Consider the following 12,790-nt stretch of genomic DNA (forward strand, 5'->3'; position numbering starts at 1 on the left):
AGGAGAAAATAAGCTGAATGTCTGCAGTCACATCTCTACTTCCAGACTGCAGCTGCAATGTGACCAGCTGCCCCATGTTCTTATCTCCATGTGTTTCCATATTCCTTCTTAAGCCATGAGCCAAAGAAAATCCTTATTCCCTACATTGTTTCTGGAAGGTATTTGCTTTCAACAATGAAAGAGATAACTAATTCTTTTTGTGGGTGGGTGGGGGTTAGTTCAAGACAGGGTTTCTCTGGGTAGCCTTGGCTGTTCTGGACCTGTATAGACCAGGCTAGTCTTGAATTGCCTGCCTCTGTCTCCTGAGTGCTGGAATTAAAGGCGTGCCACCACCGCCCAGCAGCTGCCAATTCTTTAGTAGGTCTTCATTTTGTTAGTTGTTCAGTAGACATGAACATACACTCTGTATTAACTGGGCCTACAGCCAAGCCATGTGCTGGATGATGAGAACAAGCTTTGAGCACAGGAAAAATCTCTGTCCTCGTGGACCTAGCATTCTGGAGATAGGAAGCACACAGTAGATAAATAAATATTTCATGTCATGATGGAAGTTACACCTGGTGAGAGAAGAGACAGTTTGTTGTTGGACACAAATGAGATGGACAAGCAAAGTTTTCTGTTGAGTGACATTTGAGCAAAGATGTAAGGGAAGAGGTGACCCATGTACCTGGAGGATAACGTTCCAGGTGGGTTGTGGCTGCAGAGGGGAGAGGAAGAGAAAAAAACAGTAGGAGCCAGCATTGGAAAGGTAGTGGCCAGTCCACATAGGGCTTGCGAACTCTTTGGGCTTTTCCTTTGTGTGAGATGAACAGACAGCAGAAGAAATGCCATGGTCTAATTTAGTCCAGATCACTGTGGCATCTTGATTAGCTCTTCAGCATCTAATGAAGGCTTCTGAAGCCTGGTGTTGAGAGGTCCCTACCCTCGAGTGCTGATAGAGAAGGAACTTAACTGGAAGAGACCGCTCTGCAGCCTGACATGTCACTCCACAGTTCTCCTTCCTGAGCATTGGTCATGTGCTGGGAACATTGAAGTACGCGAAGAAAAGACTCTACAGTGGACAGGACAGGATGATGCAGGAGACCAAGCACAGGGCTTGAACAAAGCTGGGATCCTGTGTTAGAGAAGTCTCACTGATAAGTGTTAAGAAGGCAGGGGAAGAGCACATCTGTAGTCTAGTAGTCTTCTTTGTTAGAAAGCTGAACTAGCCATCAAAGCCTCCTCTGATGCCCTTTGCTCTGGGGACATTTGCCTCTCTAGCTGTGGCATCTGAAGAGAGCTGTCCTAATTTGTCCAGATTTGGGGGACACTGGATTTCATATGGTGTAGGCTGGCAGGAAGGGAAAGAAAGTGTGGGTTCAGCTCTTCCACCATCTTCAGACTAGGAATTCAAGTTTTTCTTCTTTGTTGATGTCAAGATTTAGCCTGTTTAGAGTACATTATCATTTTTCTACAACTTCTTGTTCATGTTAATCACTGTGCTGCTTGAAACCAAATCTTAATAGGCTTTTATCTTTATCACTGTGTGAAGCAATGTGATTTAAGTCACCACAGGAAGAGGCCTGTCCTTAATCCAGCAAATAAGATGTGCCCCAGGTGACAAGGCCATGGAACAGTCTATGTTAATGAATGCCCAAAATTCCACATGCTTGAGCTCTCAGATCTGGTACAGAGTTACTGCTGGTATTAGGTACTTCTCCATTGCTGTGATAAAGGCATGACAAAGGCAACCTATATATGAAGGAGTTTATTCAGACTTTCAATTCCATAGGGCTAGAGTCCATGATGGTGGAGTGAACGCATGATGGTAGGAACAGGAAGACAGGAAACTAAAGGCTCACATCTTTGTTTTTCTTTCTTTCCTTTTTTCTTTCCTTTCTCTCTCTCTCTCTCTCTCTCTCTCTCTCTCTCTCTCTCTCTCTCTCTCTCTTTCTTTTCCTGAGACAATGTTTCCTAGAGAACTGGCTGTCTTAGAGTTCTCTATGTAGACCAGCCTGCCTCAAACTCACGGAGATCCGCCTGTCTCTGCCTCCCAAGTGCTGGGATCAAAGGTTGCGCCACCTCATCTGGCAAGGCTCACCCTTTGAACCATAAGCATAAAATAAAGAGAATAACCTGGGAAAGATGAAAACTCAGAGCCTGCCCCCTTTGATGTCCCTCCTCCAGCCAGGTCACCCCTGCTAACCTTTCCCAAAAGTGCTGTCGGCTGGGGACCAGGTGTTCAAATGCCAGAGTCTATGGGGCCATTCTCATTCCAACCGTCACGTGCTCTGCGTTCATCACAAGCTTTCCCACCAGCAGTGCAGTTTCCTACGGGACAGAGTACCTGCAATGAGCTTTGGGAACCCTGAAGAAGTTCAAGGAACCGTCATGGTTCCTTTCCTGGTAGGTTGAGTGAGTAAGCTGGGCTCATAATAATTGCTGGTTCATAGTTCACCAGTGGACCTAGTTTCAGACACGTTGGCACAGCAACTGAATTTTAACAAAGCTGTAGGGAAGAAGGGATAGCCGGGATGTTGAGGTCATGTTTTCTTGATGCAGGTCTCAACTCTAGTAACTACTCTTCTCTAGTAGTGTTGTGCATGTATTAGACAAACTTGCAGAAGCATTTTAGTCCCGACAGTCCTGGAACTCACTTTGTAAACCAGGCTAGCCTCAAACTCGTGGAAATTCACCTGCCTCTGCCTCCCAAGTGCTGGGATTAATGGTGTGCGCCACTATCGCCCAGCTGAGAAAGCCCTTTTCCAAATAGGGTTCTTCTCCCTAGATATCTAAATTGTAACTTAGTTGTCAGAACCAGGCTTGCACTTAGAGCTGAGGCACAGGGAGGCAGAACAGAGGAGGCAAAGGCAGGCACCATTAGGATTCTACATGGGAAACCTTGGTCTTCCAAACCGGAATCATGGACCCCAAGCTAAACCTTGAAAGGCATGGGCAAGCACTCAGGAGCCTTGGCTTGTGACGTTGCTTTGGGCTGGCTTCCTATGTTAGGAAACCAAGTAAGGAAACTTTCATGTGTCTGGAAAGACTACAACCCAGCTCTAACTTGTTTCTCTGCCTTCAGTTCCTACCTTGTAAATACTAAGCTTGAAGGTGGAGGTAGCTATTATGTTTTGCTTCTTTGGAGGTGGTCCAAGGAATTCCTCAGGACTAAAATGCTTCTGCCGTTAATGCCAGGGGCATGGAAGCTGCCCCTGCTGGCGTTAGGGTTGGAGGTCCCAGGTCCAAAGCAGAGAGGTAGCTTCCTGGATCTTACTGAACAACAGTTCCCAGTGGGTTGCAGTTTCTCTGAGATTTCTCTTCCCTTTCAAACTGCAAGTTTGTCTAATACATGCACAACTTGATGGAATGCCAGCACATCACAGATGCAATTATGTTTCAGAACAAGCCTCCTTCTTCTAATCTCTCTGCCATCACTGATTAATTAGACACTTTGAACTCTGCCCAACTGTTTGAAAGCTGTGAAAAATACAACCTGCATCGTTAAAATTTCTACACAAGCCTGTTTCCTCATTGTGCCTGTATCCCCATCCTCTGAAAATAATAAGTATTTATGCATGTTTTCTAATACACGATCTGGCTATTTTCTTATCATGGCTAGAATTCCCTCCACTGCTGGCCAAGAAATACAAGCACACAATGAAAACTTAATAGGAAAACTATGTGAGAAACCAATTGAATAATTTAGACGTCCTCGCAGCTTGTTATTGCCATGTGACACACAAAAGTCATGTTTTTCCTTTTAAGCCTTGCATGAATGCCTCAGAAAGAAGGTATCTTGTTATTGTTAATGGTGTCTCCTTATTGAAGTTTTAGAGTAGGATAGCTGGTACAGGATTTAGAATCTCTATCTCTCCCCCCCCCCCCCATCTCTCCTCTTCTGCTGTGTGGGTACCAGTTTCAAACTCAGGTCTGCATGCTTGCATGGCAAACAGTTTACTGACAGAGCCATCCCCAGCCCCGCACCGTCTCATTTTTATGACATGTAATTATTAGCTATGTATATGGCGCCATGTTTTATTTAATGGGGGGGGGAATCAAAGGACCGTGTTCAGGGGTCAGGTCTCTCCTTCCCCTTTATAAGGGTTTTGGAGAAAGAGCTTGGGTCAAGGCCTGTGCGGCTCACACCAGTACCCTCTGAGCCATCTCACTGGCTCACATGACACCATGTTTGCAAGTAATTTCTAGTCTTTCTTTTCTGAGATAGAATTGTCTTTGAAAGTACTGAGTGCTGAAAGATCTGTTTCATAAAAGAAGAGACTCAAGCAGGGAGCTTCTAAACCTGGCCCTGCTGACTTCCTAGAATGGACTCTAGGTTTGAAGGTCTGGGTGGACCTGCAGAGGGAAAGGAGGATCTCTCTCCTCTTAACCCTGTGCTGAGACTGTCATCTGCGGCATATCCATCTCATGGCAGCCCAGGAACTCTGCAACTCCATAGCTGAGCCTCATGGTCCTCAGGCCCTAAAACCTGCTCTGACCCATCTGTCCTTCCTCTGATGTGATGTTCCTGAAGATGAGCACCTAACACCTTCTCCCAGTTTCAGGGAATACTTGAATTTGGCCTTGCCTTTTTTTTTTTTTTTTAAATACATATTTTGTAGACATGTATGCCTTCCCACTCCCTGGTTCTATCCCTGTATTTCAAACCAGATTTTGACCTTTTCCCAAAAATCTTGGCTATCTCAGGACCTCTACCACTGATCTCACCTTCTTCATTGAATATGAGGAAACAAAACCACCCCTTTCTAAGGCAGATTGCTCTTGGGAGTGTGTAATTGAGAGGAACACAGTTGAAAGGCTACATAATTATGCAATCCTGGTTCCTATTGACTTCTTCCTCACCCTCCTAGGTGACAGCCTGCCTGGTTGCTGTGGCTAAGACCGACAGTGACGTTCAGGTGCGCAGAGCCGCGGTCCACGTGATTGTGCTGCTTCTTCGGGGACTCAGCCAGAAAGCAACTGAGGTAAGCCTGCCTCTCCCGGGAGCGTCTTCCTCCCTTGTGTTGTTCTGGTGTCCAGTCTTCCTTGTACAGGTCCCGCTCAGACCTCTTTCTTACTAGGAGTTGGTCAGCTATCGGGGACGATGGGGCTTTGCCTAGCCAGAAGATGGTATCATGTGCATCTTCAGTAAGTCTATGTAATGCATTAGACACCTGCACAGTAACTACTGCAGGAAATCCACACACGTTTACAGAGGCTGGGAGTCTCGGGGCAGTTCCAAGTTGAACTAGCTGGAGCACACTCACCCTGCTCTGCAGCCTGAGCTCAGTAGCTTGTCTTTCTGACTTGCTTCATTGTTCCTACAGGAGGCTTCATTTAAGAGACTGTCTTTCCAGCTCTGAGTTCAATCCACATTTTGTTATGGTATAAAATATACCTTCTTCCTTCCTTCAAGTGGGTTTGGTTGGACCTCTCCCCATTGTACGGTCAATACAGGAAGAAAGTTTATGAATCCAAATGTGTGCTAAGATTGAATGAACTCAAAATTAATTTCCCTCATGCTTCTAATGGACCTGCCTTCCCAGCTGATTTCAGATTAGAATCTGCATTAATAATTCACTTGCTGGCACCCACAGACTCATCTGTGGCTTGCACATCAGTCTTGAACCAAATCTCCGTGAGGGAGCTATTGTGAGAGCAATTGTTCTGTCACACAGAGAGGCTTTATCCTGCTTGTATTTTACCATAGCGGGTTGCTGAGACCTGTTTGTACATGTAGCCACTCTTGGTTCTCCCTTCCGACCTTGCACAGCCATGCTGTCTCCATAAATGCCTCTTGCTATTGTTCAGCCCGGCAGCTGAGTTTCCATGCAGCCACTTCCCTGTCCGTCACCCTCAGCTGCACTTCTCTGCCTTCTCATGCGCTTTGTCTAGGGTAAGGTTTGGCTTGAATGAGCTCATGCGGCATGAACATGTTCACCTGCAAGTTCTAAAAGCTTGATGAGAGTGGCCTCGACAAGTGAGGATTTGTTTTTATCCAGTCATAAGAACCGTGTGTTTCTTAGCTGCTTAGCCACAGCGAGGCCAGTGGATCTGGGATTGTCACCGCCCTTTGTCTCCTGACTGCAGCGTGATGGCAGTAGCCATGGCTTCTAGCACTGACATCAGTGAGAAACATGGAAGGGGAGAGAGACATTCTGGGCATTTTTAGGTCCTTTGTGGGGGGACAGTTTTCTAGCATCATCCCTCAGCTTACTTTGTTTCATTCGTTAGCCAGAATGCTCACTTAACCAGTCCCCACCGTAAGGTGTCCTGGTGCTGCATTTAGCTGGCTCATTTCTGCTCGGAACAACATCAGAGTGACTAATAGTGACACAAAGGAAGTGGAGAAGGATGGTCTAGCTGAGTCACAAGAGCTTCTCTATAGGAAGAATTGGGCAGTAATGGAGTTCTCCCCTATTTGTCTGTTGATGAGATAGGGAACATGTGTACCAACATTCACAGAATTAAATGAATCGCTGTAGGACACACACCGCTTTTGTTGAGAATCTGCTGTACAAACAAGAATTAAGAAACATCTGTATTTTCCATCTTTTTAAGATCCGCAGGGCGGGGATATAGCTCCATGGTCTAACACTTGCCTCGCCCTCAGCACAGGAAAGGCCCTGGACTCAGTCACCCACCACTCAAGAAAATAACTTAGGCTAGGCATGCTGGAGTATACATATAATCCCAGCATTTAGGAGGCAAGGAAGGTGGGATGGTGAGCTCAAGGCCAGCCTGGGCTAATAGCAAGATCCTATCTCAAACAACAACAGAATCTGTGAGGCTTCTAGTAAATATAGCATGGTCCGTGTGTTGTTCTTGTTGCAGGTTTTCTTTTGGGAATTGGGGTTGAACCTAGAGCTTTACTCATTCCAGTCTGCACTAAGCTGTGTCCCTAGTCAATACCACTGTTATGTAAATCCTTAATAACTGGGAGGATTCAGTGAGGGGAATTCAGGGATTCTATAGTAAAATCTTCTACAAGTCTGAAATTATTTAATAATAAAAGTTGATTTAAGAGGCTGGAGAAATGGCTCAGCGGTTAAGGGCATATATTGTTCTTGCAGAGGACCCAAGTTTAATTCCTAGCACCCACATCAGGAAGCCCACAACTGCCTGTAACTCCAGCTTCAGCAGATCTGACATACCTCTGACCTCCTCAGGCACATGCACAGAGATATACATGTGCATGCAAATAAAAAGAATATAAATAATAAAATATTTTAAAATGTAAGTTATAACTTTTTAAAGAGAAATCTAAGCTCAGTGTGGTGTTGTACCCTTGTAATCCCAAAACTTGGGAGCTAGAGGCAAGAGAGTCGGGAGTTCAAGTTCATTGTCTGCTACAGAATAGGTGCACCTGGGCTGCACAAATAAAACAAAAAGAATCTATAAAACTCTGGACATGGTGTGTAGCTCACTTGTAGACCTCATGTTTAGTAATTAAAGGCCCTAAGGTTGACCCCAAACATAAAAAAAGAAAAAAAAATTCTTAGTACACACATCCTTCCTGAGAATGGGTTACACTATGCACACATGTACACACACACAATAAAAGAGAATATATGTGTGTTAACTAGAGAAAAAAAAAAATGATCGATTAGCACAGTAAAAGCTGAAGCAAGAACTCTAAAAGCTGGGTGTGCTGTTGTGTGCTTATAATCCTAGCACTCAGGAGTTGGGAGCAGGAGGATCAGGTCACCCTGACTACATAGCCAAGTTCAAGACTAACATGGGCTACAGGAGGGAAAAAAAACAAGAGGAAGAAAGAAAAATAAAAGAAAGAAACTTTATCTAGGTATCTCACAGCTGTATATAGCTAATGAAAGGAATTAACCTGTGGCCTTGAAGATCTTCGTCACTTTCAAAAAGCAGTGTAAATGGAAATGCCTCTCTTCTTCTTCACACCTCTAGTCCTCACTCACTGAAATGTTTTAAGTGTGCTTACTCAGTGGATGAAGGAAGGAAATGGCATGGATGGATGCTGACTCCCCTGCTGCATCCTTGAGACCAGGTGTGTTAACTCCTGTAACTGTAGCTGTGGTTGTAACTGGGGCCACTGTAATGAGGAGCAGAGAGAACACAAAGCTTACACTGACATTTCTCTTTGGAGCGGGTTTGCCCCCAGGAACCGCTGAAGTGAATGCTACTCTGTTGGTGAAGTTTTAGGTTTTCCTTTCTGTCCTGCTGAGCGCCATCTCACCAGCTACAGCTAGCCAAAAGACGTCTGCTGCTTGTGGGAAGCCGTCACTGCCTCTGATGATGATGAGGTAGTTTTTAGTTCATTCCCATTCGGAAGCAGCCAGAGTGTTGTTTTATGGCAGTCAACACAAAATCTGCACTCACTGTCATACTGAAGAAAAATGTCTCTTCTTTGATTTAGCTTTAGAGTATATTTGTTGAATATATAGCATTGCAGTTAATAAGCCAGACATTACCTTCTTTAGACTCCTATCTACCTTACCTTGACTAAAAAATAAATTTACTAGGAATACCCAGGAGAGGAGGCATGGCATGTTCAGAACTGTAACTGGTGTTGGTTTCAAAGTTAAGAATCGACCTTCTCAACACAGAAAAAAGCGAGCTAAGCAACAGAATAGAGATGGTGGTAACTACTGCTCTCTTCCCAAGTTTGATCTTTGCCCAGTGACTCACTTATTCTATGTATTATAAATGATTAGAGTATGCGTGCTCACAGATCTGGTCCAGAGGCAGTAATTAGGGCAGTAGAAGTTAAGCATTGTCCTGTGAAGCTGGCACGCCTTCAGATAGCAGCCATATAGTCAGACCAGTGACTAGCTCCCTGAGAGAGGGAGGCGGAGCAGGCAGGTTCTTTTGTTGTTTTTAGTTTGGTTTGGTTTGGTTTTTCAAGACAGGGTTTCTCTGTGTAGCTTTGCACCTTTCCTGGATCTCACTCTGTAGACCAGGCTGGCCTTGAACTCACAGAGATCCTCCTGCCTCTGCCTCCCCAGTGCTGGGATTAAAGGGTATGCCACCACCGCCCAGCTTCTTTTTAAATTAAGAAAAAAGATTTTATTCATTTTACATACCAAAGATTCCCCTCTTTCCTCCTCCTGCACTTCAACCTCCCCTTCCCAACACCCCCCCCATTCCCTTCTATAAGAAGGTAAGACCTCCCATGGGGAGGTACATTTATTAGAGGCAGGTCCAAGCCCCTCCCCGCCTCAAGGCTGTGCCAAGTGTCCCCCATTGAAGAGGCTCCAAAATGCAGGCAGATTCTTCAGAGAGTGCAGGCTTAAAGGGCCCATTGTGTGCATAGGACTTCCTGTTTTCTCGGCTTTCACTGTGGGGACAGGTTATTTGATGAGGCATGTGGTACTGTAAGGACCTTAGAAAAGAAGTCTTTTTGACCAAAACTAGAAGATGGAATCTAGTGAAGAACAGAGGGGTTTTTTTTTTTTTGTCTTTCTTTCTTTCTTTTTTTTTTTTAAAGAACTTACAGCTGAGCAGTGGTGGCACACGCCTTTAATTCCAGCACTTGAAAGGCAGAGGCAAACAGATCTCTGTGAGTTCGAGGCCAGCCTGGTCTACAGAGTGAGTTTCAGAACAGCTAAAGCTGTTATACAGGGAAACCCTGTCTCGAGAAACCAAATAAAAAGTAAGTACTAGCCGTGTGGTGGTGGCGCACGCCTGTAATCCTAGCGCTCGGGAGGCAGAGGCAGGTGGATCTCTGTGAGTTCGAGGCCAGCTGGTCTACAGAGCTAGTCCAGGACAAGCTCCAAAGCTGCAGAGAAACCCTGTCTCAGAAAGAAAAAAAAAAAAAAAGTAAATGCTTTAGCAGAACCAGGCTATGAACCTACCTTGTATTTCCAGTGGAAGCAAAACCTCAGTACCCACTAATTCAGCACTCACGTGACTTTGTAAGGTGTAACTGCCATGAACTAGGGAAACCAGCTGCATATACAATAGAAAAAGGAGCAGCTGGGCCTGGTGTCACATGCCTGTAATCTCAGCCCCAAAGTCAGAGGTAAGAGGATCACTCAAGTTCAAAGCCAGCCTAGTCTATATAGCAAGTTCTAGGCCAGCCAGAACTACATAACAAAGCTATCTCAATTAAATAAAAACAAAAACAGCTGGTTGGACACACTGGTAGGATATGCTGAAGAGGAAGATCACGAGTTCCAGGACAGCCTGAGCTACACGTTTAAAAAAGAAAGGCGCCAGACAGTGGTAGTGCACACCTTTAATCCCAGAGCTCATGAGACAGAGGCAGGTGGATCTCTGAGTTTGAAGCCAACCTGGTCAACAGAGCAAGTTCCAGGACAGCCAGGGATACACATAAAACCCTGCCTCAAAAAACAAAACAAAACAAAAAGTGTAGACCATCATGTCTAGCTTTTGTTTTTTGAAGTGGAGTGCCTTAGAGTTATTATTGCTGTGATGAAACACCATGACCAAAGCAACCTGGGGAAGATTTATTTGGGGTTTATTTGACTTACACTTCCACATCACTGTTCATCATTGAAAGAAGTCAGGACAGGAACTCAAAACAGGGCAAGAACCTGAAGGCAGGACCTGATGCAGAGTCCATGAAATAGTGTTGCTTACTGGCTTGTTCCCCATGGCTTGCTCAGCCTATTTCTTTTAGAACCCAGGACCACTAACCCAGGGGTGGCCCCACCTACAATGGGCTGGACCCTCCCCATCGGTCACTAATTAAGAAAATGCTGTACAGGCTTGCCTACAGCCCACTCTCATGGAGGCATTTCTCAGTTGAGATTCTCTCCTATCAGCTGACCATTGCTTGTGTTAAGTTGGCATAAAACTAGCAATCACATGGGGTTTCTATGTAACCCAGGCTAACCTAGACTCACGATCTTCCGCATGTGCCTCAGAGGACTGGACTCGTAGGAATATGCCGCCATAGCTGATATGCAGTGCTAGACTGATGGTAGAAGCCTCCCTCTTGACATTGTTATGAAGGCACGAGTGTCTATACAGTTAGCATTCTATAAACACCAGGCATCTAATAAGAATTTAGCTTTTGTGGAGCCTTGTTCGAAGTGTATTGGCATTAGGGCATGAAGAGATTTGAAAGTAATTTTCTGAGTTGCCTCTCACCCGCTTCTCTCATCCTCACTCGTAGCCATCATAATAGCAGTTTCTGTGAAAGGAAATCGTGCTGAAAGGAAGGGAGTGGTTTGGGTTTAGTGCTCTGCTTTCCAATCACAGAAGGTGCTGTGGTCCGTCCACGAGACGGAATGCCTGTGTCCCGGGTTCACTGCTGCTTGTCTGTCTAGGCCAAGTAGAGACTGGGGAGTGAGACTTGATCACTGGCAGATTCAAGTCATAAGCAAACACAGATCAAATGCAAAGTTTTTTTCCTTTGTTAGTTTTTCCCCTTATCTTGGAAGTTATTTTGGGATCATTTGGTTTGTTTTATACTGTGAGTACAGTAAATAGATGAGTGTCCTTCCCAGAATGATCTCCACAGACACTGCTCTTTTGGGCATAGAAGTCTCCATGCGGGGAGCAATGGAAGGAACATTTCTGTATAACTGACTGGGGTCCAAGTAATACATCTTCCTCTGCACCCTTGAAAATGTGGATAGGAGAGCCCTACAAGAAGCTAAACCAAAGAACCTTCCTGGCAGCATGAAGCACTAACCTGCTAACCAGGCAGCACCCTGCCAGTCAGCTACTGTGACTGGTGTGGTCTCAGGTTTCACATTAGAACTGATGCTTAATACAAACCCTTGTTGTCCTACATAGTCAGAATTTCACAATAGACTGTATATTTATAGTCTCTTCCCTCCATACAGCTCCCTCTTGACATGCTTTTAGATATTCTAATCTTCACTGTTCTAAGCATCAAAGAAAAAATCCTCTTTAGGTCTTGAGTTCCATTGCCATGGCACATGACAGAGCATCACACCCCGGGTGTGATAAAGCAGCAGAATCTCACTACATCCTCTTCTGATTAGTCATGGTTATTTACCTGTAGATATAGCATTTCATCCCATCTCTGTATGACTGTCTCCCAATAAGGACATCCGTCTTGTTGGATTGCGGACTTTATTAGTTACCTTTCCCATTGCTCTGAAAAATACCAGACAGCAACTTCCTGAAGGAGGAGTTTCAGTTTATAGTTCAAGGGGATGGTGTCCGTCTTGGCAGGGAAATCATGGCAACAAGAACATATTGAAGTCCAAAACCGAGGAATGAATGCTAATACTCAGCTCTTTCTCTTTTTATGTAGCCCAGGATCCCCAACACATGGAATGGTGTGTCACTCACAGCTAATGCAAAAATCTTCTCGCTTTTTTCTTTTCTTTTCTTTTTTTTTTTTTCCTGAGACAGGGTTTCTTTGTATACTTTCCTGGAACTCACTTGGTAGCCCAGGCTGGCCTCGAACTCACAGAGATCCGCCTGGCTCTGCCTCCCGAGTGCTGGGATTAAAGGCGTGCAACACCACCGCCTGACACAAATCTTCTCACTTTTAATGCGAATCTTCTCACTTCAGCTCACCTAAACTAGGTAATCCCTCACAGCTGTGCCCAGAGGCTAACCTAGTCTAGATAATATACCCACAGGCGTGCTCAGAGGCTAATTTTACCTATGTAACCCCTCACAGCTGTGCCCAGAGACTTGTCTCCTAAATGATTGTATATCCCGTCAAGTTGACAAGCAATATCAACCATCCCAGGCTCTACCTTACTCCATTTTGGCCTTATTTTAGGTAGATGTGCCTTCCTCACAGTGACACTGTTTCTAAACATCATCACATTCTGAGGTCCTGGAGTTTAGGACGTCAATCTATCTTTTTCAGGAACTAGAAACACAA

General features: G+C 44.9%; 1 protein-coding gene across 1 annotated transcript in view; it reads left to right on the forward strand.

Moving 5' to 3' along the window:
- Positions 1–12,790, forward strand: part of Tango6 (transport and golgi organization 6 homolog) — a 167,819-nt gene that overhangs the window by 130,656 nt on the left and 24,373 nt on the right. Inside the window, exon 17 of the mRNA XM_036188684.1 lies at positions 4,851–4,964. Coding sequence (XP_036044577.1) covers positions 4,851–4,964 — 114 coding nt within the window. The remainder of the gene's footprint in view (positions 1–4,850; positions 4,965–12,790) is intronic.

Source organism: Onychomys torridus, chromosome 5 (assembly GCF_903995425.1).
Source record: "Onychomys torridus chromosome 5, mOncTor1.1, whole genome shotgun sequence".
Lineage (NCBI taxonomy): Eukaryota > Metazoa > Chordata > Mammalia > Rodentia > Cricetidae > Onychomys > Onychomys torridus.